Source organism: Schistocerca serialis, chromosome 1, assembly GCF_023864345.2.
Source record: "Schistocerca serialis cubense isolate TAMUIC-IGC-003099 chromosome 1, iqSchSeri2.2, whole genome shotgun sequence".
Classification (NCBI taxonomy): domain Eukaryota; kingdom Metazoa; phylum Arthropoda; class Insecta; order Orthoptera; family Acrididae; genus Schistocerca; species Schistocerca serialis.
The window spans coordinates 604,374,833-604,401,815 of NC_064638.1; the positions used below are offsets into that span (position 1 = coordinate 604,374,833).

Here is a 26,983-nt window from a genome sequence, read left to right on the forward strand (position 1 = left end):
ATCCATTTCCCTTTTCAAATTTTCTAACGTACCTGCCCTATTAAGGGATCTGACATTCCACACTCCGATCCTTAGAACGCCAGTTTTCTTTCTCCTGATCACGATGTCCTCTTGAGTAGTCCCCACCCGCAGATCTGAATGAGGGACTATTTTACCTCCAGAATATTTTACCTAAGAGGACGTCATCATCATCTAACCATACAGTAAAGCTGCATGCCCTCGGGAAAAATTACGGCTGCAGTTTCCCCTTGCATTCAGCCGTTCACAGTACCAGCACAGCAAGGCCATTCTGGTTAGTGTTACAAGGCCAGATCAGTCAATCATCCAGACTGTTGCCCCTGCAACTACTGAAAAGGCTGCTGCCCCTCTTCAGGAACCACACATTTGTCTGACCTCTCAACAGATGCCCCTCCGGTACATGGTTCATGGGGGGGCATTACAATACTAATCTCTTTATTAACTGCATTGTCATCTAAACCTAATCTAATGAGCCAGTGGAAAATAGATGAAAACAATGTACACTTATGTGCTGCTGTGTGACAGGAGTCTGAAGCAATAATGACATCAGATGCAGCCAGTTTGCAAGAGCTGTCCATAACCAACTTACAGCCTGCCCTGGAAATCTGAAGATCAAGAAAATTCAAAGTATGATCAACTTTGTGTTGAACTGTATGTTCCCATACAAAGTGTTACAAACTTGTGCAAATGAATCTACATCAGCTCTACTGCTCTGGAAAAGGACAAATGTATCATCCAAAAATCTGTGGTACTCAATAATTTTCTTTTTTAGATCAGGATAAGAGTTAAAGATGCCATTTTCAAGATAATAAACAAAAATATTGGAAAGGATCCCAAAAAGGCAACATCATATGGAGAGAGAATCACTTTGGTGATGAATGTGACTGTCAAATGTAAAGTAATTAAAAGACAAGGATAAGCACGTGAATGCAACAAACTCAGTGGTCTCACCTAGACTTATTATGTCATACTTTCAAAACTATTTCATTATGATTTCCAGGGTTTCTTTGATGGAATATTAGTACAAAGATTCTTAATATGTAGGGAAGCAAGTACCACCCCATCTGGGACCCCAATGTCCTTTAGCAACCTGACTAATTCAAAGCTATTTTTTACACTGTAGGACTAAGGGAATGTATAAATTTCTTTAAGTTTTGCATTAAAAAAACTATTAATGTAGCGATTAGGGCTCTGAATAAAGAAACGACTGATGGCCTTGGTAGTCTGATTCCTTCAACCCCACAATAGAGAAACAGTGGGCCTGATCGGAAAATCTGCTTTATGAAACTTAACCTGAGACCAAAATTTAGGCACTATGGGATTCATGACATTAAGATGTTTTTAGAAAAATCTGACTTAAACAAAAATTTGAATCATTTATTCATTTTTTAGAATCTTGACAAGGGTAAGGAAGCTCCTTCTTGAATTCTACTATTTCATGTTCATCAAAAAATTTTAAAGTCTTAGAAACGTAATCCTCATCAGTAATTAAAACTATGGAGCTCCCCTTGTCAGCCTTTTTGACTAAAGCATTATTTTCACACTACTAGGCATTCAGGCTATTAAAAAAATTTGAAAAGGACTTATTTAAGAAACATTTTACTTGACATGTTGTAACATACTTAAGTCATTGTTGCATTTTCAGTTTCCGAGAAAATAGAAATTTTTGTCTGCTCACAGCCACTCTTCACTTCCGCAGTGGTCCTCTTTATCAAAGTTGTGCTCACTTACTTGTTGGACACTTTCTGCAGCCAACTTGGCACCTTGTGTGATGAGACGATTCAACTTCCATGTATGCCCTCAACAAATTACATTATTTTCTCTCCGCACAAAATCACTTACTAGCACACAAGATTTAGCAAACTGCTGTGGAAAGAGAAGGGAGTGTATATGAGATGCCAGAAACTTAGCCTCACAGGTAGTAAAGTCTTGATCCCTCTGTGCAGCTCTAATTTCACTTTCCACCTACTCATGCTGAAATCTGATCTTAAGTTTCTGTACATTACATGATTTGTTTACCAGTTTTAACTGAGCATAATTAGGTGTAATGCCATGATGCAAATAGGACCTGTTGAACATGGTCTTAATTTTATTTCTCATAAAAATCCTACTTGCAACATAATATTTCATGACATCATGGAAATGCCCAGGATGGCACAGTGTATTGCAGTTGAAAGTTCAAGTCGTGCCTTAGCTATGCAGCTGTTATGATTAAACCAGTAAACATATACACTGCTGACTGGTTGCTAATAACAGATCTAGGATGTTCCATAGAAATATTGTACTGAATACAAACCCTTTATTATGCATTTTGGGCATGACCCATCATCAGACAATCTGTTAACAAATATTTACAGCAAGTGCACAGAAACAATTCATGACCTATACAGTAAGGCAAAATAAATGACAGACAAATTTACAGAATACATACCAGTGTACATAATAAAGAAAGTTTCAAAAGCACTGACTTATGGTACATGAGATTTTACAGAGAAAACAGTCACATGCAATTGTTGAACAAGAAAACTATAGTGAACAAATCTTGCTAACAAGAGTGAAGTAAACTAAAAGCCTGCCAGATGGTGTGCCAAACTTAGTGCTCCAAAGAATGTCAGATACAAGAAAAATTACAGAAAATAACAAAAAAATCTACAGTTAGAAATGTGTGACAATGAATATCATCAAAATTCACAACATTAATGTGTACAGCCCATATAGTACACTGAAACACATGAAAATGCATATGTATTAAATAGCAGTAATAAATCATAACATAGCTTGTACAGACTATGTGATTCAAACTAGTCATGAATACAAGGTATGGAGGGAAGAGGATATTTCACAAGTTTTCTTAATTTTTACACAAGTACAGGATTTAAAATTTGAAGTTGTATAATCAAGCCATTGCAATAAATCCTAAAACCATTACTAAAAAAGCTGCCGAATGCTACCACACAGCAGAATGCTGCAACCAGGACAGCATAGACACAATTCTTGCACTCATTTGGAAGAATGGTAACCAAAATATATTTAACACACTAATCAAAACTGATGAAAGTACATAGTCAAACATTAATCTCAGTGGGACAACTTTGCATATAAAATCAGTATGAACAAAAATTACAGGACAGCAATTAAAAATCATGAGCAAACCACCAAATTTTTATTAAAAAACACTGAAAGACTGTCACAGAAGGAGCATGCTGTACTCAGTTGGCAATACTCAGTCACGAAATTTTTACATAATAATATGAAACAAACTTCAGCCAATGACCGAGCAAGGTGGAGCAGTGGTTAGCACACTGGACTCACATTCTGGAGGATGATGGTTTAATCCCACATCCAACCATCCTGATTTAGGTTTTCCAAGATTTCCCCAAATCGCTTCATGCAAATGCCAGGATGGTACCTTTGACGGGGCACAGCCGACTTCCTCCCCCATCCTTCCCTAATCCAATGAGAACAATGACCTCGCTGTTTGGTCTCTTACCCCCAAATCAATCCAATCAGCCAATGAAGTTCCAAGTGTTTAGGCAAACTAGAAAACCAGACACTCATTTTTCACAAATGGTGACATGGGCACCGGAAAAGCCAATATACCAAGTGAGGTGGCACAGTGGTTAGCACAATCGACTCACATTTGGGAGGACAATGGTTCAAACCTGCATCTGGCTATCCTGATGTAGGTTTTCCCTGGTTTCTCTAACTTGCTTCCAGCAAATTCCAGGTGTGTTCCTTTGAAAGAGCACGGCCAGTTTCCTTCTGCATCTGTCCCTCATCCGATGGGACCAATGACCTTACTGTTTGGTCTGGTGCCCCAAATAAACTAAGCTACCAAAACCAGTATTCTTCATATAGAATTGGTTTTTTTAATATTTTTAATGATGTGTTACTTTAATGATCTCATTTAGGACCACAACCTTCATAACTCTCATTTATCAAACTTCTGTTTGTTTCTTTGATTTATTTCTATATGAATGGATTCTGGTTTTTGAGTTGCCCATGCAGCCATTCATGGAAAAATGTGTGTCTGTCTTTCCTAGTTTGCCTAAGACCTGAAATTTTTTTTGGCTGTATTTTGTTTGATGTTTCTATAAACAAATATAACTGATGACTGAGTACCACCACCCTGAGTGCAGCATGCTCCTCCTGTGATTGTTTTTGGTGTTTTTTATTAAAGATTTAGGGGTTTGCTGATAATTTTCAATTGCTGCCCTTCAAATTTTTGTGCACACTGATTTTATATGCATTGCTGTCCCACTAAGATTAGTATTTGCCTGTGTACCTTCATAAGTTTTGATTACTGCATAAAATTTATTTTGCTTTTCATTCTTAAAAAGGTGTGTGAGGGTTGTGTTTGTGCTGTCCTGGTTGCAGCGTGTTGTTGTGTATCAGCTTTTAGCAGCTTTTTTACTAATGGTTTTATAATTTATTCCTATGATACTATTATATGAATTGAAGTTTGAATTCCCATACTTCTGTAAAAAAGAAAAGAAAAAAATTGTAAAATATTCTCCTCCATTCATACCTGGCATCCCCAACTCTATTTCAAATCACTTAGTCTGTATAAGCTACTTTTATGTTTTGTTATTGCTATTTAATACATTTTTATTTTAATATGTTTTACTGTGCTATATGGTTGTTCCCATTAATGCTGTGAATTTTGATGACATTCATTGTCACACTCAGGTATGTGTAGCCTTTTTATTAGTTTATGTAATTTTTCTGGTATTTTAAATGATTTGGAGTGCTACTTTTGGGGCACAATGTGGCCAGCATTTAGTTTACTTTGCTCTGGTTAGCATTATTTGTTCACTTTAGTATTCATGTTCAACAATTGCACTTGATTGTTTTACCTATGAAACCTGTGCACTACATGTCTGTGCTTACACAGCTTTCCTTATTATGTATACTGGTATGTATTCTGTAAGTCTGTCTGTCACTTATTTTGCCTTACGGGCATGAAGTCTTTCTGTACTCATGATGTATATATTTCTTGACTGACTGTCTGTGATGTGTCATGGCCAAAGTGCATAATAAAGAGGTTGTATGCAGTACAACATTTCTATGAAACACCTGAAATCTGTTATTAGCAACCAATCAGCATTGTAAAGATATAAAGATTTTGTGGAAATGGTTAGAGCTGCAGAGGTAAATCTTCCTCAGAATGTGTCACTGTTTTTGAGTAAGGGGTGTTTAAAAACTGGAATCTTTCTATCTGCTATCTAATATTCTAGTGCTCAAATAACCAGTGAGGACCACTTGCCTGGGTGCTTAATGAAAATGTAGTGAACCAAATTTTTCTCTGATTTCATTTCATGTCAATTTTTGCCTTAGATCTTTTTTTTGTTTCCCATATTTGTTGACTGGTGTTCAGAGAATTATCTGGTCTTTCATTTGCAGGTTTTTCGGAAAGGGTTGTCTGGTGTTCAGATTTTTCAGATCAAAGATGCTCAGTCTCCAGCTACATGGTTTATATTTGCAGTCCCTCATTTCTTTACTCTCAATAAAGGCAAGCAATGTCTCCCATTGGATGCTGCATCTATTGCATTGGAGCTTATTGTGCTTGTGGCACAACCACAGGCATCGTGGTCTCTCATCCTCAAGGTACACCATAACATTATTAATGTTTTTTATTTACTGAAGTTACTACACACATCTTTTAAATATTATGTTTAATCCTCATACACTTTGCACATTCAGGATTAGGGTCCTTATAGTTACTGAGCACATTTTCAGTTTTTTATTTCTTGTACTTACTTTTTTAGGTGATAATTAAATGTTTAACAGATGATTGTATTGCTCACTAAGTAAGGAATGTTCTAAAAGAATGTTAAATGCCTAATTCAATTATTGTATTAACTATACTTTTATTTTGTCATGCAGCTACAAAAGCAGCATCTGTATACGATAGTGGACAAGTCAAGTTATATACAGATATGATAATATATTGTTGTTGTTGTTGTGGTCTTCAGTCCAGAGACTGGTTTGATGCAGCTCTCCATGCTACTCTATCCTGTGCAAGCCTCTTCATCTCTGAATAACTACTGCAACCTACATTGTTCTGAATCTACATAGTGTATTCATCTCTTGGTCTCCCTCTATGTTCTTTACCCTTCACACTTCCCTCCAATACTAAATTGACGATCCCTTGATGCCTCAGAATGTGTCCTACCAACTGATCCCTTCTTCAAGTCAAGTTGTACCACAAATTTCTCTTCTCCCCTGTTCTATTCAGTACCTCCTCAATAGTTATGTGACCTAAACTTCAGCTTTCTTCTGTAGCACCACATTTCAATAGCTTCTATTCTCTTCTTGTCTACACTGTGTATCATTCTTGTTTCACTTCCATACATGGCTACACCCCATATAAATATTTTCAGAAAAGGCTTCCTGACATCTATACTCAATGTTAACAAATTTCTCTTCTTCAGAAATGCTTTCCTTGCCATAGCCAGTCTACATTTTATATCCTCCATACTTTGACCATCATCAATTATTTTGCTCCCCAAATAGCAAAGCTCATTTACTACTTTAAGTATCTCATTTCCTAACCTAATTCCCTCAGCATTGCCTGATTTAATTCTACTAAATTCCATTATTCTTGTTTTGCTTTTGTTGATGTTCATCTTATATCCTCCTTTGAAGACACTGTCCATTTTGTTCAGCTGCTCTTCCAGGTTCTTTGCTGTCTCTGACAGAATTACAATGTCATCGGCAAACCTCAAAGTTTTTATTTTTTCTCTGTGGATTTTAATTCCTTCTCCAGATTTTTCTTTTGTTTCCTTCACTGCTTGCTCAATGTACAGATTGAATAATATTGGGGAGAGGCTACAACCCTGTCTCACTCCCTTCCCAACCACTGCTTCCCTTTCATGCCCCTTGACTATTATAACTGCCATCTTGTTTCTGTACAAATTGTAAATAGCCTTTTGCTTCCTGTATTTGACCCCCTGCCACCTTCAGAATTTGAAAGAGAGTATTCCAGTCAACATTGTCAAAAGCTTTCTCTAAGTCTAAAAATGCTAGAAATGTAAGTTTTCCTTTCCTTAACCTATCTTCTAAGATAAGTCATAGGGTCAGTATTGCCTCACACGTTCCAACATTTCTACAGAATCCAAACTGATCTTCTCCAAGGTTGACTTCTTCCAATTTTTCCATTCGTTTGAAAAGAATTCATGCTAGTATTTTGCAATCATGACTTACTAAACAGATAGTCTGGTAATTTTCACACCTGTCAACACCTGCTTTCTTTGGGACTGGAATTATTATATTCTTCTTGAAGTCTGAAGGTATTTTGTGTGTCTCTTTATCTTGCTCACCAGATGGAATGTTTTGCCATGGCTGGCTTTCCCAAGGCTATCAGAAGTTCTAATGGAATGTTACCTACTCCCGGGGCCTTGTTTCGACTTAAGTCTTTCAATGCTCTGTCAAATTCTTAGTGCAGTATCATATCCCCCATTTCGTCTTCATCTATGTCTTCTTCCATTTCCATAATATTGCCCTCAAGTACATTACCATTGTATAGACCCTCTATATGTTCCTTCCACCTTTCTGCTTTCCCCTCTTTGCTTTGGACTGGTTTTCCATCTGAGCTCTTGATATTCATACAGGTGGTTCTCTTTTCTCCAAAGGCCTCTTTCTTTTCCCTGTAAGCAGCATCTATCTTACCCCTAGTGATACATGCTTCTACATCCTGACATTTGTCCGCTAGCCATCCCTGCTTAGCCATTTTGCACTTCCTGTCGATCTCATTTTTGAGACATTTGTATTCCTTTCCGTCTGCTTCAGTAACGGCATTTTTATATTTTCTTCTTTCATCAGTTAAATTCAATATCTCTTATATCCTCCTTTCAAGACATAAGGATTTCTGCTGGTGCACATATTTTTACCTAGTTGATCCTCTGCTGCCACCAGTATTACATCTCTCAAAGCTGCCACCACTATTACATCTCTCAAAGCTACCCATTGTTCTTCTATTGTATTTCTTCCCCCTGTTCTTGTCAACCATTCCCTAATGCTCTCTCTGAAACTCTCTACAACCTCTGGTTCTTTCAGTTTATCCAGGTCCCATCTCCTTAAATTCCTAACTTTTTGCAGTTTCTTCAGTTTTAATCTACAGTTCATAACCAATAAATTGTGGTCAGAGTCCACATTTACCCCTGATAATGTCTTACAATTTAAAACCTGGTTCCTAAATCCCTGTCTTACCATTATATAATCTGTTTGAAAACCTTCTGGTGTCTCCAGGCCTCTTCCACATACACAACCTTCTTTCATGATTCTTAAACCAAGTGTTAGCTATGATTAAGTTATGCCCTTTGCAAAATTCTACCAGGCGGCTTCCTCTTGCATTCCTTACCCCCAGTTCATATTCACCTACTACTTTTCCTTCTCTTCCTTTTCCTACAGTCGAATTCCAGTCACCCACGACTATAAGTTTTTTATTTCCCTTAACTATTTGAATAATTTCTTTTATTGCATCATTGTTGTTGTTGTGGTCTTCAGTCCTGAGACTGGTTTGATGCAGCTCTCCATGCTACTCTATCCTGTGCATGCTTCTTCATCTCCCAGTACTTACTGCCACCTACATCCTTCTGAACCTGCTTAGTGTATTCATCTCTTGGTCTCGTGCTACGACTTTTACCTTCCACTCTGCCCACCAATGCAAAATTTTTGATCCCTTGATGCCTCAGAAAATGTCCTACCAACCGATAGCTTCTTCTTCTCAAGTTGTGCCACAAACTCCTCTTCTACCCAATCCTATTCAGTACCTCCTCATTAGTTATGTGATCTACCCATCTAATCTTTAGCATCCTTCTGTAGCACCACATTTCGAAAGCTTCTATTCTCTTCTTGTCCAAACTATTTATCATCCATGTTTCACTTCCATAGATGGCTACACTCCATACAAATACTTTCAGAAACGACTTCCTTACACTTAAATCTATACTTGATGTTAACAAATTTCTCTTCTTCAGAAATGCTTTCCTTGCCATTGCCAGTCTACATTTTATATCCTCTCTACTTCGACCATCATCAGTTATTTTGCTCCCCAAATAGCAAAACTCCTTTACTACTTTAAGTGTCTCATTTCCTAATCTAATTCCCTCAGCATCACCCGACTTAATTCGACTACATTCCATTATCCTCGTTTTGCTTTTGTTGATGTTCATCTTACATCCTCCTTTCAAGACACTGTCCATTCCGTTCAACTGCTCTTTGCTGTCCCTGACAGAATTACAATGTCATCGGCGAACTTCAACATTTTTATTTCTTCTCCATGGATTTTAATACCTACTCTGAATTTTTCTTTTGTTTCCTTCACTGCTTGCTCAATATACAGATTGAATAACATTGGGGACAGGCTACAACCCTGTCTCACTCCCTTCCCAACCGCTGCTTCCCCTTCATGCCCATCGACTCTTATAACTGCCATCTGGTTTCTGTAGAAATTGTAAATAGCCTTTCGCTCCCTGTATTTTAACCCTGCCATCTTTAGAATTTGAAAGAGAGTATTCCAGTCAACATTGTCGAAAGCTTTCTCTAAGTCTACAAATGCTAGAAATGTAGGTTTTTTGCTTTCCTTAATCTAGCTTCTAAGATAAGTCTTAGGGTTAGTATTGCCTCACGTGTTCCAATATTTCTGCCGTATCCAAACTGATCTTCCCCGAGGTTGGCTTCTACCAGTTTTTCCATTCGTCTGTAAAGAATTCACATTAGTATTTTGCATCCATGACTTATTAAAGTGATAGTTCGATATTGCATCATACATTTATTCAATCTCTTCATCATCTGCAGAGGCAGTTGGCATATGAACTTGTATTACTGTGGTACGAATGGGCTTCGTGGCCGTCTTGGCTAGAAAATGTGATCACTATGTTGTTCATAGTAGCTTATCCATGTTCCTATTTTTTTTATTCATTATTAAGCCTACTCCTGCATTACTGTTATTTGATTTTGTATTTATAACTCAGTATTCACCTGACCAGAAGTCTTGTTCCTCCTGCCACCAAACTTCACTAATTTCCATCGTATCTAACTTTTAAATTTTGTAACCTTTTTACCCAATTAAGGGATCTGACATTCCACGCTCTGATCCATAGAATGCCAGTTTTGTTTTTCCTGATAACTATATCCTCCTGAGTAGTCCCTGACCAAAGATACGAATGGGGGACTGCTTTACCTCCAGAATATTTTACCCAAGAGGACACCATAATCGCCATAATCATTTAACTATACAGTAAAGCTGTATGCCCTTGGGAAAAATTATGGCTGTAATTTCTTCTTGCTTTCTGCCGTTTGCAGTACCAGCACAGCAATGCTATCTTGGTTGATGTTACATGGCCAGATCAGTCAATCATCCAGACTGTTGCCCCTGCAACTACTGAAAAGGCTGCTGCCCCTCTTCATGAACCACATGTTTGTGTTAAATCTTAACAGATAACCTTCTGTTGTGGTTGCACCTACAGTACAGCTACCTGTATCACTAAGTCGTGCAAGCCTCCCCACCAATGGTGAGGTTCAAGGTTCATGGGGGGGATAATATATTATAGAACTTGTATTTCTGTACATATATATTTAAATTACAAATGGTTCTCACATTTATTATGCCACTTTACACATTTAAATAATCTTAAATGGAGTAAAATCAGTGATGATGTAAATGTGACTTTAAAAAATTTCCAAAGTTTATAACCTCAGTATCTGCTTTTATGTTTTTGGAAAGTTTGTTATAAGTTTAGGTCCCATGTGGATACCTACCTTCCTTGCATGTGAAAACGTTGATCATGCCCAAAATAGGTGTCTCATTTTCTTTTTATTATAGATCATGAATATCAAACTTTTTTGGAATCGACTATTCTTACCTATTACCGTCCAATCTCCCTTGAACCCATCATATCAAAAGTAGTGGAATAGTGCATACAGCTCCAAATCAGTCAACATCTGCCTGTGAATAATATTCTTAGTGACTCTCAGTATGGCTTCTGGTCCAGCCTGTCAACGGCAAAAGCAGTTGAAGATGTTGTTTCATATATATTGTCATCATTCAAATCAGGATTATCAGTTAATGCCACTCTTGTCAAACCTCAGCAAGGCATTTGACTCTGTCAGTCACAGGATACTACTAGAAACACTGTACTGCTATGGTATTAGAGGCTCAGAACAATCTCTGATCAAATCCTATCTGAGCGACAGAAAACAAATTGTGCATTTTAACAATATGAGGTCAAATGTCTTGGATATCATGCAGGGTGTACCACAAGGCTCTGTGTTTGGACCTTTACTTTTTATAATATTTGTAAATGACTTGCCCAGCACCATGTTATGTAAATCCACACTCTATGCAGATGATACAACTTTTGTTACAGCAGGGAAAGATTTAGGAAAATTAAATGAGGAAAGTGAGGCTCATCTCAGAGCAGCCATCAAGTGGTTCCAACTCAATGACTTGCATATAAATCATGATAAAACTGTAAATATTCTCTTTAGCTTGTGTGTTAAGAGTGATAAGATTTATTGTTTCTCAGCTAAACTACTTGGGATCCATCTTGACTCAAAATTAATGTGGAAGAGTCATACCGATTATATTTGTACTAAGTTAGCATGTGTGACATATTTGTTAGGTAAACTAAGGTCATGTGTTAGTGGTAAGTTATTACTCAATGCATTCTATGCCTTTTTCCACACTCATTTAACATATGCCACTTTGTTGTGGGGAAACTCACCCGAAGCAAAACAAGTTTTCATTTGGCAAAAGAAGGCAGTCAGATGCATCCATGTCAGAAAAAATGAGTCTTGTAGAGCATATTTAAAAAATCTAAAAATACTAACAGTTGCAGCCATCTTTATACTAAGTTGTCTGATACACACAAAAGAAAACCAACACAGTCACAAACTATGATAATCTATCCATCACCATGACACACGTATAAAACAGCAAATTGACATCCCAGTTGCTAGACTAAAGAAAACTCAAGATAGTTACAGGTACGTGGGAGTAAACCTATTTAACATGTTGCCAATAGAGGCACATAATGTGTCACTGAATTAGTTTAAACGTGTCACAAAGAAATGGCTTTTTATACAATAGAAGAGTTTATAATGTGCACTAAAGATTATCTTAAGTACCGGTACTAATATAGTTTCACTTAGATTAAACTTATACATGTAAATATAATGCAAATACCTTGTGCAGCATCAAGGACCAATTTTTGTATCTTATTAGACAATAATGATCTACAATATATTACACCATTTCTGTTAGTTATGTAAACTGTATATGTACACAAATGACGACATCAACTGCATTTTTAATGTCTAAAGATGGATAATAAAATAAATAAATAAATTACATTTATTTCAAGATCAAAGAGTGTCCATTGTGTAGATACATGTTGAAGGTGTTCTTAGAGAGTAGTTTGTATAAACCTCTATGTTTGCATCCAAATTTGATTCTAACAGATCTTTTTTGCAATTTGAATGTGTTGATAGCTGCAGTTTAGTTTCCCCAAAATGTGAATCCATACTTAAGGTGAGTGAAAGTGGGCATGCTATGCACATTTGGCAGCTGTACTGCAGAAATGCATGAACAACAGAACTGCAGTTCACAGCCAGCACAAAGTGAGCTGTGTCTGGCATCTGCCAGTGTGCAAATTTAGTGTTAGGCCAAATTTTGGCATTGGTGTTGCACATGGGGTGAGGCAGACAAAGCAGTGTGAGCTCAGTGCCTTGCAGACATGATTCTTAGTCTGATTTCACTAGCTGCACACCACATGGATTGAGCTTAAGGTGAGCACCAACACATATGGGAAGTTAATAAGGCACCATTCAGTTTGTTTTGTTGTGTTTGCAAAAGATGTGGCACTTTGCGGGTTGAGCAGAAAGTATGATAGTTTGTTTGCATTTTGCACACATGTTTGTCATTTCCCTGCTGTTGCACAATCAGGCAACCTGCTTGTAGCATTGCAGAGTGTACATCATCTGAGACATGTGTTTGAGCCCTGTGACACATGACAAGAGTGAATCTTTTATGCTAACAGCATTTATTGTGGCCACTTGGCCATGAGTGCATTGACATTCACAAACAGAATACATTTATTAGTTGCTGTGTATTAATTTGTGATGGATAAATATACATTAGATACACATGCTCTTATACCATTCCTGTCACCATAGCCTCCTCCCTGAGCACAGTGGATAGGTGCAGCAGTAAAGCCAGCTCACTGCATGACATATTTCCACTTCACTGGTGTCCCTGATATGATATGTAGGCTAACAAGAGGTGATGAACTTTCATCAGGATGAGTGATACGGATCTGTGATTCACCTAACAGCTACTTGGATACAAACAAATCATCCAGTCTTCTGTATCAACAGTTTTCCAGACATTTGTAATGGCGTCTGCTTGTGTCTGTGTATGTGCGGTTGGATATGGGTGTGTGTGCGAGTGTATACCTGTCCTTTTTTCCCTCTAAGGTAAGTCTTTCCGCTCCCAGGATTGGAATGACTCCTTACCCTCTCCCTTAAAACCCACATCCTTTCGTCTTTCCCTCTCCTTCCCTCTTTCCTGATGAAGCAACTGTTGGTTGCAAAAGCTTGAATTTTGTGTGTATGTTTGTGTTTGTTTGTGTGTCTATCGACCTGCCAGCGCTTTCGTTTGGTAAGTCACATCATCTTTGTTTTTAGATATATTTTTCCCACGTGGAATGTTTCCCTCAATGGAAGCGCATTTCCTTTGTAATTCTATAAGAAAGGAGGATCACCCAACTACTTAGCAATGCCACAGATCTGGGTAACATTCCCAGTGGCAGAATAAATTATGACAGAATTATATCAGTGCACACAAAAAGATTTATTGTATTGTTACCAGCATATGCGATGCTGTCCAATCAACACAGTTTGCAATCATTAGTACTCCTGAGGTTAATATTTACTAGTTCTCCAGAGATCTCAAGATGCAAAGACATTATGCAGTTGCATCTTCTTTGTTGCATTTATTATGTCAAGGTGCAGAATGTCACTCAACCACTATAGAATTGTGAGTGTTATGCTAGAAATGAGCAGACTTTCATGTGAACCAACATACTGATGTTTTATGTGTACTCACTGGTCACAAATTTTAACACAAACAGACATATAGATGTTATTTGTGTGCTGGTCTTAGGTTTACCTGACATAGAGATGTTAGCAGTGCACTGCTCAGACATCAACTGTGGACTGTAGGGTAGGGGTAGCTATACAAAGACAGGCAGAAGAACATAATGTGAATTCTAAAATTACGTAATACTTTCAAATTATGTTAGGTTAGATTTTACCATTTGGCATGGACTCTAAGAGTAAAATGTTTCATGTTAGTAATTCAGAACAGTTCATGGAACATTATTATTGTATCTATTTATGAGTAAGTCATCCATTTTGAAGTAAATCTTTTATGATGCTACACTATTTGAATTCTTAATTGCTGACTGAATTAAGTAGTGAATGATGTTGTCTGATCCAAAAAAGATACAGCAATGAAATTATATCATCATAGTTCAGAATCTTGCAGCCATTAAAGCAAATTAAGCAATTGAAATTTGGACAGTATGAACTTTTGATGTCAATTATTTTGTAAGTTAATTACTTTTAGATAATTCCAAATTCATTCCCGAACAGTTGGGAGTGCCTGTTGTTGAATTAAAAGGTAAAAAAATAATTATTTATTCTTGGGAGTAGAAAACATAACAAATGTGTTAAATTCCAACTTGCTACGTCTCAAACTTTGTACAGTCTGACATGATTACAGGCTCACTGTTGTGTACTATCTGGGTGCACGGTATCCCAGCTCAAGTGCATTGGTGATTGCCACACAGACAAAAATGTAGCTGGATGCTGTTGTGGAGATGGTTAACTATGTACTTGCATTGGCAAAAGTTCCCAGTACAGCAGCCATGTGCAATCTACAAAGCTGTAGCCACAGCATCAGCTTTCACTCCACAGTGACAAATCTTGTGTACCTGCCACCATGGATACTGACTTCCACAACCTAGTCCAGAATCCGGCAACCCACATGCCAACACTAACCACACAGATCGCCTAGGAGGTACGCTCATGGCAAGAGGGCAGCAGGTACTGTAGCAGTAGCACACTAGCAGGTCCAGATCCAAATCTAAACAACTTTCCACCTCGCATATCGAGAGACCTCAAACACTTGACAGTTCACCACATTGTAATAATGCCCAATGCATATTGAGCCTGACAGACCTACTATGCCAAAGCTCAGTTCGAGGCCATCATGCAACAAGTCATCGTTTGTCCAAAGAGCACACCATGGTCCTACGCGTTGTCTTAGTCCCCAAGAAAGACAATTCATAGTACCTATGTGGGGACTTTTGTGCCTTAAATGCATGAACAGTGCCAGACTGATATCCAATACTGCACCTGCAGGACTTTAGCCATGCCTTGAAGGAGTCATTCATATTCGGTAAACTACTCTGCAGGAAGGTGTTCATACAGACTCCTGTGGTACCTGAAGACATTCATAAAACAGCCATTATTATGCCCTTTGGGCTTTTTGTGAGCAATTCCATAACATTTGGTCTTTGGAATGCTGCCCAGACCTGGCAAAATTTCCTGGAAGCATCTTGTGAGGCTTATCATGGTACTTCACATATCTTAATGACATCCCGATATTTTTGACAAGGCTGAGCTGCACTGCCACACCTGACAAGTGAAGCCAGTATCATCATTAACATCTGGAAGTGCATATTTGGGGCACTGAAATGGAGTTTCTTGAGTATTTGATCATTTCTAACAGATCCACACTTCTCCCTGTGAAGGTAAGGCGACTGTGAATATTCTGCACCCACAGACACGTAAAAACTTACACTGCTACCTGAGCATATTAAACTTTTATTGATGCCATGTGCCTAATGTCACCAGTATGGAGGAGCCTTTGAATGCAGCTTTAAATGGCCCTACCTCAAAAGGAAGGACTCCTGGTATCTGGACAGACACTGGTGAAGACTTTTCACAGAGTCCAGATGCAGCCTAACAGAAATGACACTGCTTGTTCACCTGGTGTGCAACACTGAATTAGCCATGGTTGCAGATGCCAGCTAGGCTGTCATAGGTGTAGCGTTTTGGTGGTAGGTGCCAGCCACTAGGGTTCTTCTTACAGGTGCTGTCAAAGTCACCATATGCTTGAAGTGCTTACAATGATGAGTTGCTTGCAGTATTTGAGGCAATGAAATATTTACATCCATCTGTGGAAGCCCACCCCTTCATTATTTTTGCTGTCACAAGCCAATTACTCATGCCTTACAGAATCACATCAGGTGTTCACTGTGCCATTTCCAGGAGTTGGAGTACATATTTCAGTTCTCAGCTGATATCTGCCTTATTTCCAGAATTGAAAATCACTGCTGACCTCATATCCTGCACTTGTTACATTATCTCTCCTCCTGTGAAGTCTGAAGACGTCATACATGGATAGGAAATTGATGAACAACTGGACAGCCTCCACCACTATGCCTCCAGCAGCTGACAACTGGAACTAGTGCCTATTCTTGACTCTACCCTCAAGATATGGTGTGACATTTTCGCAGGCACACGCTACCCATTTCTTCCAGAGACGTTCCAGTTTAGTGCTTTCAACAACACCCATGAACTGTCATACCCTGGCATCAACACCATCTATCACTCGTGATCGTGTGTTTCATCTGGCCAGTGTTTTGGAAAGAGTGCTATCAGTGATTACACACTTGCATTGCCTGGCAGCACACAAAAGTTGGGAGGCACACTCATGCACCGATCGATGCCTTTCCTGATGCCTTCTTCCCACTGCCCCCAATCCCATGGCAAGTGTTACTTGCTGACAGTGGTGCACTGCTTCACTCTTCTGTGATAACGTTGTGTTTGCGTCCCTGTACGTGCCTCTGCTGTTGAGCATCAAGGTCAGATTGAGTGGTGCTCTGTGATTCCATGATGGAGAGCATCAGTGAACTCTGAACAGTGTGTCTCATGAACAATTTATTTTGTTATGGTTTTTTTTTTACTGTCAGTGTATTAGTGTTCTTCAAAATGATATCTTTTCATGGGACCCACAGCCTTAATTTATATGCCATATATTACATAATTTCCTTTTCAAATTTCTCCTTGGTTTTCCCCACAGCTTGGTCAGTGTTACAGACTGAATAACACGAGGATAGTTTACAACCCAGTCTCACTCCTTTCGTAACTATTGCTTCCTTTTATTTACACTGACTCTCATAACTGTAGCCTGGTTTCTTTTGTAGATAACCTTTCACTCCCTGTATTTAACCCTGCTACCTCCAGAATTTCAAACAATGTATTCTAATGAACATTGTGAAAAGCTCTTTCTAGATTTGCAACTGCTGCAGACATAGGTTTGCTTTTTTTCAGTCTGTTTTCTAAGATAAGTCATAAGGTCAATATTGCCTTCTTTGAAATTGGAATTATTACATTCTTACTGAAGGCTGAATGATATTTTACCTGTCTCATAAATATTGCATATCAGGTGGAATAGTTTTGACATAACTGGCTCTGCCAAGGACCTCAATAGTTCCAAGGCAATTTAATCTACTCCAAGGGCCTTGTTTTGGTGTAAGGTTTCAGTACTCTGTTAAATTCTCCTTACATGAATTCTGACGTATCATCTTCATCTTCTTCCTTTTCCGTTTCTATAAAATGTCTTCTGCTTTGTTTCCATTGTAGGGCCTTTTTATGTATTTTCCACTTATCAACTTTATCTTCTTTGCTTATCACTGGCTTGCCATCTAAGATACTTCTCTTTTCTCCAAAGATGTTTTTAATTTTTCTGTAGTTGGTACCTATCTTCTCTACAGTTACACATGCTTCTACAGATCTGCATCTCTCCTCCAGTCATTAATGCTTTGCTAATATGCACTTATTGTCAACCACATATTTAGCTGTCTCTATCCCTTTTACCTGCTTCATTTCCCATGTTTTCTATTTTCTTCTTTCATCAGTTAAACTCAACATTCCATATGTTATCCAAGAACTTCTACTGCGATGGATGTTACATTATGTTCAATCATGCTCAGCTAATTTTGTTTGTGTCTCTTGATCATGCTTTTCTGGCTTTATTATATTATGATATATTTTAGACAACTCTGAAGATGCTCACTACTGACCAAAATCGATGGTTTGAGGGCACTTTTTGTGATCATAGACTGGAATAAAGAAAACAAATCCTATGATTCCTGGAGCATTGTTTTATTTGTGACTATGTCACAGCTTTTTAAATTATAAGCTTCTGATGCAGTTGGTGTTATGTATGGTATATAATATAGCTTTTCAATTCAAATGATGGTAACATCATCTCCATTTAACTGCAGACTCATAGACTAGGGCACAGGGATGAGGACACAGACAGAAAATATGTTCCATGTAAAGTAACATATATAACAGAAACAGACAGTCAAGATTGCAACAATTATTAATTTGTATATTAATTCTAGTAAGCGGTTACAGTCTGAGCAACCATCTTCAGACAAGAAGCTCCTTGATGGCATGTGGAGCTGGTTCACAAAGCTGCTGTGCTAAAGTACCAGTCAATTGGTATTTTTTGGTAAGTGGAGCAGCTCCACAAACCAGCAGCATACATCATAAAGGAGCTTAGGTTTGAAGATGGTCACTTAGACTGAAACCGCTTAAGAGAATTAATAAATAAATAATTACTGCAATCTGTTCTGAATGTTTATGTCATTCTGTTAAATACAATCTCTGTTGTTGTGCTGACCATCTAATGATATTATAAAGTGTTTCTAACAGAATGTATTTTTACAAAGGAACCACTAAATTATTTTTCCCAAGCGTCAGATGTTATTAATTTTATGTCAATTTACAGGTTTTGTTGATGTGCCATGGTAAGATCACATCAATTATCATGGATCATTTTGTCAACCACATTGGAAGGTATGAATATAAAGCAAGAGAGCCAAGAATAAAATGCGCAAATGGCACAGGTAAACATGAAGGTTTAATGTGAGAAAATACATGACTATACTAATAATAATAAAATGAAATTAGAATGATTTATTATGGTCACAACATGATTATGCCATTGATTATGCAAGTTTCAACAAGATAATTTATATACAGGGCGAGTCACCCAACATTACCGCTGGATATATTTCGTAAACCACATCAAATACTGACGAATCGATTCCACAGACCGAACCATAGGAGAGGGGCTAGTGTAATTGGTTAATACAAACCATAAAAAAATGCACGGAAGTATGTTTTTTATCACAAACCTACTTTTTTTAAAATGGAACCCCGTTAGTTTTGTTAGCACATCTGAACATATAAACAAATACATAATCAGTGCCGTTTGTTGCATTGTAAAATGTTAATTACATCCGGAGATATTGCAACCTAAAGTTGACGCTTGAGTACCACTCCTCCGCTGTTCGATCGTGTGTATTGGAGAGCACCGAATTACGTATGGATCCAAAGGGAACGGTGATGGACCTTAGGTACAGAAGAGACTGGAACAGCACATTACGTCCGCATGCTAACACCTTTTTATTGGTCTTTTTCACTGGCGCACATGTACATTACCATGAGGGGTGAGGTACACGTACACACGTGGTTTCTATTTTCAATAACGAAGTGGAATAGAGTGTGTCCCGACATGTCAGGCCAATAGATGTTCAATGTGGTGGCCATCATTTGCTGCACACAATTGCAATCTCTGGTGTAATGAATGTCGTACACGCCGCAGTACATCTGGTGTAATGTCGCCGCAGGCTGCCACAATATGTTGTTTCATATCCTCTGGGGTTGTAGGCACATCACGGTACACATTCTCCTTTAACGTATCCCACAGAAAGAAGTCCAGAGATGTAAGATCAGGAGAATGGGCTGGCCAATTTATGCGTCCTCCACGTCCTATGAAACGCCCGTCGAACATCCTGTCAAGGGTCAGCCTAGTGTTAATTGCAGAATGTGCAGGTGCACCATCATGCTGATACCACATACGTCGACGCGTTTCCAGTGGGACACACTCTATTCCACTTCGTAATTGAAAACGGAAACCACGTGTGTACATTTACCTCACCCCTCATGGTAATGTACATGTGCGTCAGTGAAAAAGACCAATAAAAAGGTGTTAGCATGTGGTCGTAATGTGCTGTTCCAGTCTCTTCTGTATCTAAGGTCCATCATCATTCCCTTTGGATCCTAACATAATTCGGTGCTCTCCAATACACACGATCGAACAGCAGAGGAATGGTACTCAAGTGTCAACTTTAGGTTACAATATCTCCGGATGTAATTCACATTTTACAATGCAACAAACAGCGCTGGTTACGTATTTGTTTATATGTTCAGATGTGCTAAAAAAACTAATGAGGTTCCATTTAAAAAAACGTAGGTTTGTGTTAAAAAACATACTTCCGTGCATTTTTTTATGGTTTGTATTAACCAATTACTCTAGCCCCTCTCCTCACGTTCGGTCTGTGGAATCGATTCATCAGTATTTGATGTGGTTTACGAAATATATCCAGTGGTAACGTTAGGTGACTCACTCTGTATATGTCAAACTCATAATTAGTACTGAGTCTGTTTAAGGTCCTCTTTCATTAAAATTTCTGTGTTTGTTTCTGTTGAAAATATCATTTTAATATTGGAAAAGTTTCATGTGTCTATTTTCACCCTTAAAATACTGCATTACAAAATCCAAGCTCAAAAATATAATTTGATGTCTACAATTTCCTTTAGTCCATGGAGTCTATGACCAATTTCAAGGACGGTCACAGTGGCCAAGCAGTTCTAGGTACTTCAGTCCGGAAACGTTCGACTGCTACAGTCGCAGGTTCGAATCCTGCTTCAGGCATGGATGTGTGTGATGTCCTTAGATTAGTTAGGTTTAAGTAGTTCTAAGTTCTAGGGGACTAATGACCTCAGAAGTTAAATCCCATAGTGCTCAGAGCCATTTGAACCATTTTTGAACCGATTTCAACCTTATTAATAACTAAACTTGAGTCCTATATGAAATTTATGGTAAGGTCTGTACTTCAGAAATAGTTTCCAGAATTCAGCACACCTAAATCATATCTATGATTAGAAATCATGAGCAGTCACACACTCATTGAAAAGTCATATCTGTTGAGGTAATTATTTTTGTGAGTATTAGTGCGTTCGTCCTTATTTTTCTGGCAGTCAATATCCACACCTAAAAATTACTATTTGATGGCTCAAGGTAACATAAATTTTATTTTTGGAGATTTTTGGTTTATATGAAATACCATTCTACATGATATTTTGGAGTTCATGTTAATCTGACAGTTAAGGTGCCATTAAGGATAAACAGACACACTGAGTGATTCTATTAACGATATGCAATACTCAGTTCCACAGCAAATCTTGTAGCACAAGATCAAGAAACTTGGTGCTTACTTTGGATAAGTTTAGCAAGATGTCATAGTTTGCTTTCCCAATCATCCGAACTCCACACTCCCCTTCTATAACTCTTCTGTTCCACTGCCTCTGTCCCTATTATTTTGTCTGTCAACCCTAAAGATCACAGCCTGATTCTCATTACTATAATCTTTCCATCAGATTTCATTTTCTAGTTACAAAAGAAAGTGAACAGCACAAATTTTACAATATTTAGCATTTAAAGAAAAAAGTGTTGTAAATTCAAATAATAATTTAAAAATTATTTTACAGAAAATAAAGAAAAGGTAAAAAGAAGCAGCATTGGGCATTGTAATGGTTTCCTGTGTTATGGGAAAGGTGAATGTTTACTCTGGAATGAAACAGAAGGCTCTTTACCACCAAACATTATCTTGGAGTCACTGATGTATATTACATGTATGGCTGGTGTATCACTTGATTTAAAGTTTACTATTCTGCCTATACTAGAAAAGACAGTAAAGGACTGGGCAGGATGCCTTGACAAGCAGCAGGTCAGTAAATAAAATAACCCTACAGTCAAAATGTGCATACTATTGTATAAAGATTGTAGGCATCGAGATGAAGTTTAAATACTCATGATATGTAGGTGTGAATGAGAAGACCATACTGCTCTTCTAAGAACTGAACCATGGTGGGAACAATGAGAAAGGGGCCAGCATAAAATGTTTCCATAACAGAAATTTCTTTCTGACGTTTTATAATAAAAAAGGGAAACAATAAATAAAAGCAGTAAATATAAATCACAAAAAAATGACAAAGCCTCCTTTTTTTCACAGACAAAACAAGTGATATTTATGTGTATTTATCTGCCACTTTTCCTTAATATGGAAGTGTACAGGTGCTCTTTTCATACAGTAATGTAATATAAGAGATGCATCAGTCAGAATCATACCTATCAATATGTATACAGATTTTTTCAATGTGGTGCACAGACACACGTGCACGCGCACGCAACTGTAACTCGCACATATGACCGCAGTCACTGGCAGCTGAAGCCAGATTTCATGGAGCTGTGTATGTGGATGGTGGGGGAAGGAGGAGATTGGGGTGTGGAGGGGCAGGAATAGCAGGGTATGAGTGGGGAACGGTAATGTGCTGCTTGTGGGAGCATACAGAGATAAGGTGGAGAGAGGGCAGGGCAGCTAGGTGCAGGCAAGAGGTTATATAAATGGTAGGGAGGAGCCACAGGCAAGGGGGGGGGGGGTAAAGGAGAGAAGTAATAAGGCTGAGGCTGCATTGGTGGGGTAGGGGGTCTTGTAGTGCGGGAATGGGAACAAGGAATGGGCTAGATAGGTGAGGACTGCGACTGAAGAAGCTTGAGGCCAGGAGGATTACAGGAACATAGGATATATTGTTGGGAGTGTTCCCACCCATGCAATTCAGACAAGTTGGTGTTGGTGGGAAGTATCCAGATGGCACAGGCCATGAAGCAGTCATTAAAATGAAGAATGTCATGTTGGACAGCATGCTCAGCAACATGGTGGTCCAGCTGTTTCTTGGTCTTAGTTTGTTGGTGGCCATTCATGCAGACAGACAGATTTTTGGTTGACAAATGGCCTGTTGGTTTCTGTTTCAGGTTCTTCGGCTGACGTTTGTCTCTGACATTTTGCCAGCACGTGTGACTGGCATTGTCGAAGTGTCATCCTCCATTGCTGGTGGTGGACTGCAGCTGAATTTGCGGCCGAAGACTATATGTACCTGGCACACCAAAGTCCAAGGGCTGCTTCTCTGCTGTCATTTCCGGTGCAGTTCTCTTGCGACCTGTGACAGTTGCTGTGTAGAGATGGATGAGGATATTGTGTAGCTCTGGTGGGCAGTGCAATATCACTGTGGGAGGGGTGCAAAGGATAGTGGTAGGGCATTTCTCATTTCAGGGCATGGTAGTCAAAACCCAGACAGAAAATATAATTCAGTTCTCCAGTCCTGTGTGGTGCTGAGTCATGAGGAGTATGCTCCCTTGTGGCCAGACAGTGGGACTTTGGGAGCTGGTGAGTGACTGGAAAGATAAGGTATGGGAGATCTGTTTTTGTACAAAGTTGGAATGGTAATTTTGGCCTGTGAAGGCCTCAGTGAGGCCCTCTGTATATTTCAAGAGGAACTGCTCCTCACTACAGATGTGATGGCCAAGGGTGGATAGGCTATATGGAAGACATTTCTTGGTATGGAAGCGGTGGCAACTGTTTAAGTGGAGATACTGCAGCAGTTGGTAGGTTTGATATGGACAGAGATACTAATGTAGCCATCTTTGAGGCAGAGGTCAACATTGAGTTAAGTGGCTTGTTGGGTTAAGTAGAACCAGGTGAACCAAAGGGGGGGGGGAGGGGGGGGGGGAGGGGGGGGGAGAAGGTGTCGAGGTTCTGAAGGAATGTGAATATGGTGTCCTTGCCCTTGATCCAGAACATGAAGCTGTCATCAGTGAATCTGAAACAGGTGGGTGGAGGGGGGGGGGGGGTTGGAATTCTCGGTGTTTTGGAAGGATTCCTCTAGATGGCCCATGAAAAGGTTGACGTAGGATGGTGCCATGTGGGTGCCCATAGCCATACCCCAGATTTGTTTGTAGGTAATACCTTCAAAGGAGATGTAATTATGGGTAGGATATAGTTGGACATGGTGACTAGGAAGGAGGCTGTTCGTTTGGAATCCATTGGTCTTTGGGAAAGGTAGTGTTCAGTAGCAGTAAGGCCATGGGCATTATTGATGTTAGGGTAAAGAGAGTTGGCATCAGTAGTGACAAGAAAGGCACCCTGTGGTAAAGGAACAGGAACAGTGGAGGGATAGTGGAGGTATCTTTAATATAGGAGGGTAAGTTCCAGATAATAGGCTGAAGGTGGTGTTCTACAAGAGCAGAGATTCTCTCAGTGGGGACACAATAACAGGCCACAATGTGGCGTCTTGGGTGGTTGAGTTGATGGATTTTAGACAGCATGTAGAAGGTAGGAGTGTGGGGAGTTGTAGGGGTGAGGAGAGAAATAGACTCCATGGAGAGGTTTTGGGATGGGCCTAAGGGTTTGAGGAGAGACAGGAGATCATGCTGGATTTCTGTAATGGTGCCACTGTGGGAGGGTTTGAAGGTGGATGAGTCTGATCACTGGTTGAGTCCTGCCAGGTAATCCTTGTGATCTGAAACAACAGTGGTGGAGCCTTTGTCAGCAGGTAGGATTATAAGGTCTGGATCAGTTTTTAGGTGATGGATTGCAGTTCTTTCTGCAGGTGTAAGGTTAGTTTGCATGTTGACAGATTTGAGGAATGATGGTGAGTCAAGGTTCGAGGTTAAGAAATTCTTGAAAGTTAACAGGGGGTGATTTAGGGACAATGGGGACAGATTGTGGTTGGATGGAGGAGTGAACTGAGTCAGGCAGGGTTCCACATTGGTCTTTGGTAGAGTCTGATTGGCAGGGTTGGTGGTGAAGAAATGTTTTCACTCTAGGGACTGGTAGAAAGAGAGAATGTTTCTAACAAGTATTGCATTATTGTATTTGAGAGTGGGTTAAAAGATGAGACCATTGGAAAGGACTGATACTTCTGTGGGGCTAAGACTTTTGGAGGAAAGGTTAATGACTGTGTTTCAGGTCTGTTTAGGTTCTGGATTCTGTGCAGTGGTGGGAGGGACTTTTTGAGGATGGGGTAAATGTAGTGTATCTGCGAGACAAGTTTTGACAGTTATGAGGGGACATGGGAAGGTTTGAAGGTTGTTGTAAAGGTGGTGGACTGTGGTAGTCCGAGGTGGGAGTAGGAAGTGAACAGGGTCGAGAGTTTTTTGAGGTGGCATTCTTTATGATGCTGTAGATCCTGGAAGGCAAGAGATTCAGTGTGTGTTATGGGATCCAGGAATTTCGAATTGCATAGCAGGAAAATTTTGTAGATGGAGAGAAGGTTTTGCAAGGAGGTTGTGCCTGATCGATATGGTTTTGCAAGATTATCCATGAGAGGGTTAAAGTCTGGCAGAATCTGAATAGATGGACGTCTTTGTGGAAGGAAAGGTGGCAGCCGGAGATGGTAATTTGATGGTAAGGCTGTTTGGGCAGAATTCCATGAGCCAAGCAACAATGCAGGAACAGTATGAGGGAATGGGTTAAGTCTGTGGATAAGGAAACTTTCTGTATTGATGCAGATGGATGGAGCAAGGAACCATGGTTGTGGATAAAAAAAAGTGTAAAAATATGTAAGTAATGAAGAATTATGTCCGAAAAAATTCACCCAAACATGTGGGAATAATCACAAAAAGGATTAAATGGACGACATATGAGGAAACCAGATGAGATCTGAGGGAGTAGGCCAATAGTGAAAGGCAAAAGCAAACTGAAATTGGCGTGAAGACACAATGGGATCAAAGAAAAAATAAAACTGATCCCACTTGCTGACATAGACTCTGCCACTGTTGTTTTGAGCCACAAGAATTAGCTGGCAGATGGACTTTGCCAGCTGTCAGATTCATCCACCTACAAACCATCTCACAGTGACCCTAGTCCAGAAAAATCCAGTAGAATCTCCAGTCTCTCCTCAAATTCTTAGGCACATTCCATAACCTCTCCCCAGAACGTATCTCTTTCCTCACCTCTACCACTCCCTGCACTCCTATGTCCTACACGCTTCCTGAAGTCCATAAACCTACCACCAGCCGGCCGAAGTGGCCGTGCGGTTAAAGGCGCTGCAGTCTGGAACCGCAAGACCGCTACGGTCGCAGGTTCGAATCCTGCCTCGGGCATGGATGTTTGTGATGTCCTTATGTTAGTTAGGTTTAACTAGTTCTAAGTTCTAGGGGACTAATGACCTCAGCAGTTGAGTCCCATAGTGCTCAGAGCCATTTGAACCAAACCTACCACCCAGGTCACCCCATTGTGGCCGGTTACTATGTCTCCACTGAGAGAATCTCTGGTCCTCTACACCAACATCTTCAGCTTATTATCTGCAACCTTCCCTCCTATATAAAAGATAACAACCATTTCTTCCAATATCTCTCCACAATTCTTATTCCTTTACCACATGGTGCCCTGTTCATCACTATTGTTGCCACATTGCTTTACACTAACATCCCTAATGCTCATGGCATTACTGCTACTGAAAACTATCTTAGTCGATGCCCAACAGATTCGAAACCAATAACCTCCTCCCTAGTCACCAGACCAACTATATCCTCACCCACAATTACTTCTCCTTTGAAGGTATTACCTACAAACAAATGTAGGGTACAGCTATGGGCACTCAGATGGCACCATCCTATGCCAATTTATTCATGGGCCATTAAGACAAATCCTCCCTAAAAACCCAGAATCCCAAACCCCTACCTGTTTCAGATTCATTGATGACATCTTCATGCTCTGGATCGAGGGTGACTATACCACATCCACATTCCTTCAGCACCTCAACACCTTCTCCCCCACTCGCTTCACCTTGTCCTACTTAACCCAACATGCCACTTTCCTCAATGTTGACCTCCAACTCAAAGATGGCTAGATCAGTACCTCTGTCCATATCAAACCTACCAACCCCTAGCAATACCTCCATTTCAACAGCT

At 39.4% G+C, this 26,983-nt stretch overlaps 1 protein-coding gene across 1 annotated transcript in view; it reads left to right on the forward strand.

Moving 5' to 3' along the window:
* The window catches only part of LOC126477267 (uncharacterized protein KIAA0825 homolog), a 177,721-nt gene that overhangs the window by 92,863 nt on the left and 57,875 nt on the right, over window positions 1-26,983 (forward strand). The window contains exons 5-7 of the mRNA XM_050103604.1: window positions 5,422-5,625; window positions 18,893-19,010; window positions 21,721-21,959. Coding sequence (XP_049959561.1) covers window positions 5,422-5,625; window positions 18,893-19,010; window positions 21,721-21,959 — 561 coding nt within the window. The remainder of the gene's footprint in view (window positions 1-5,421; window positions 5,626-18,892; window positions 19,011-21,720; window positions 21,960-26,983) is intronic.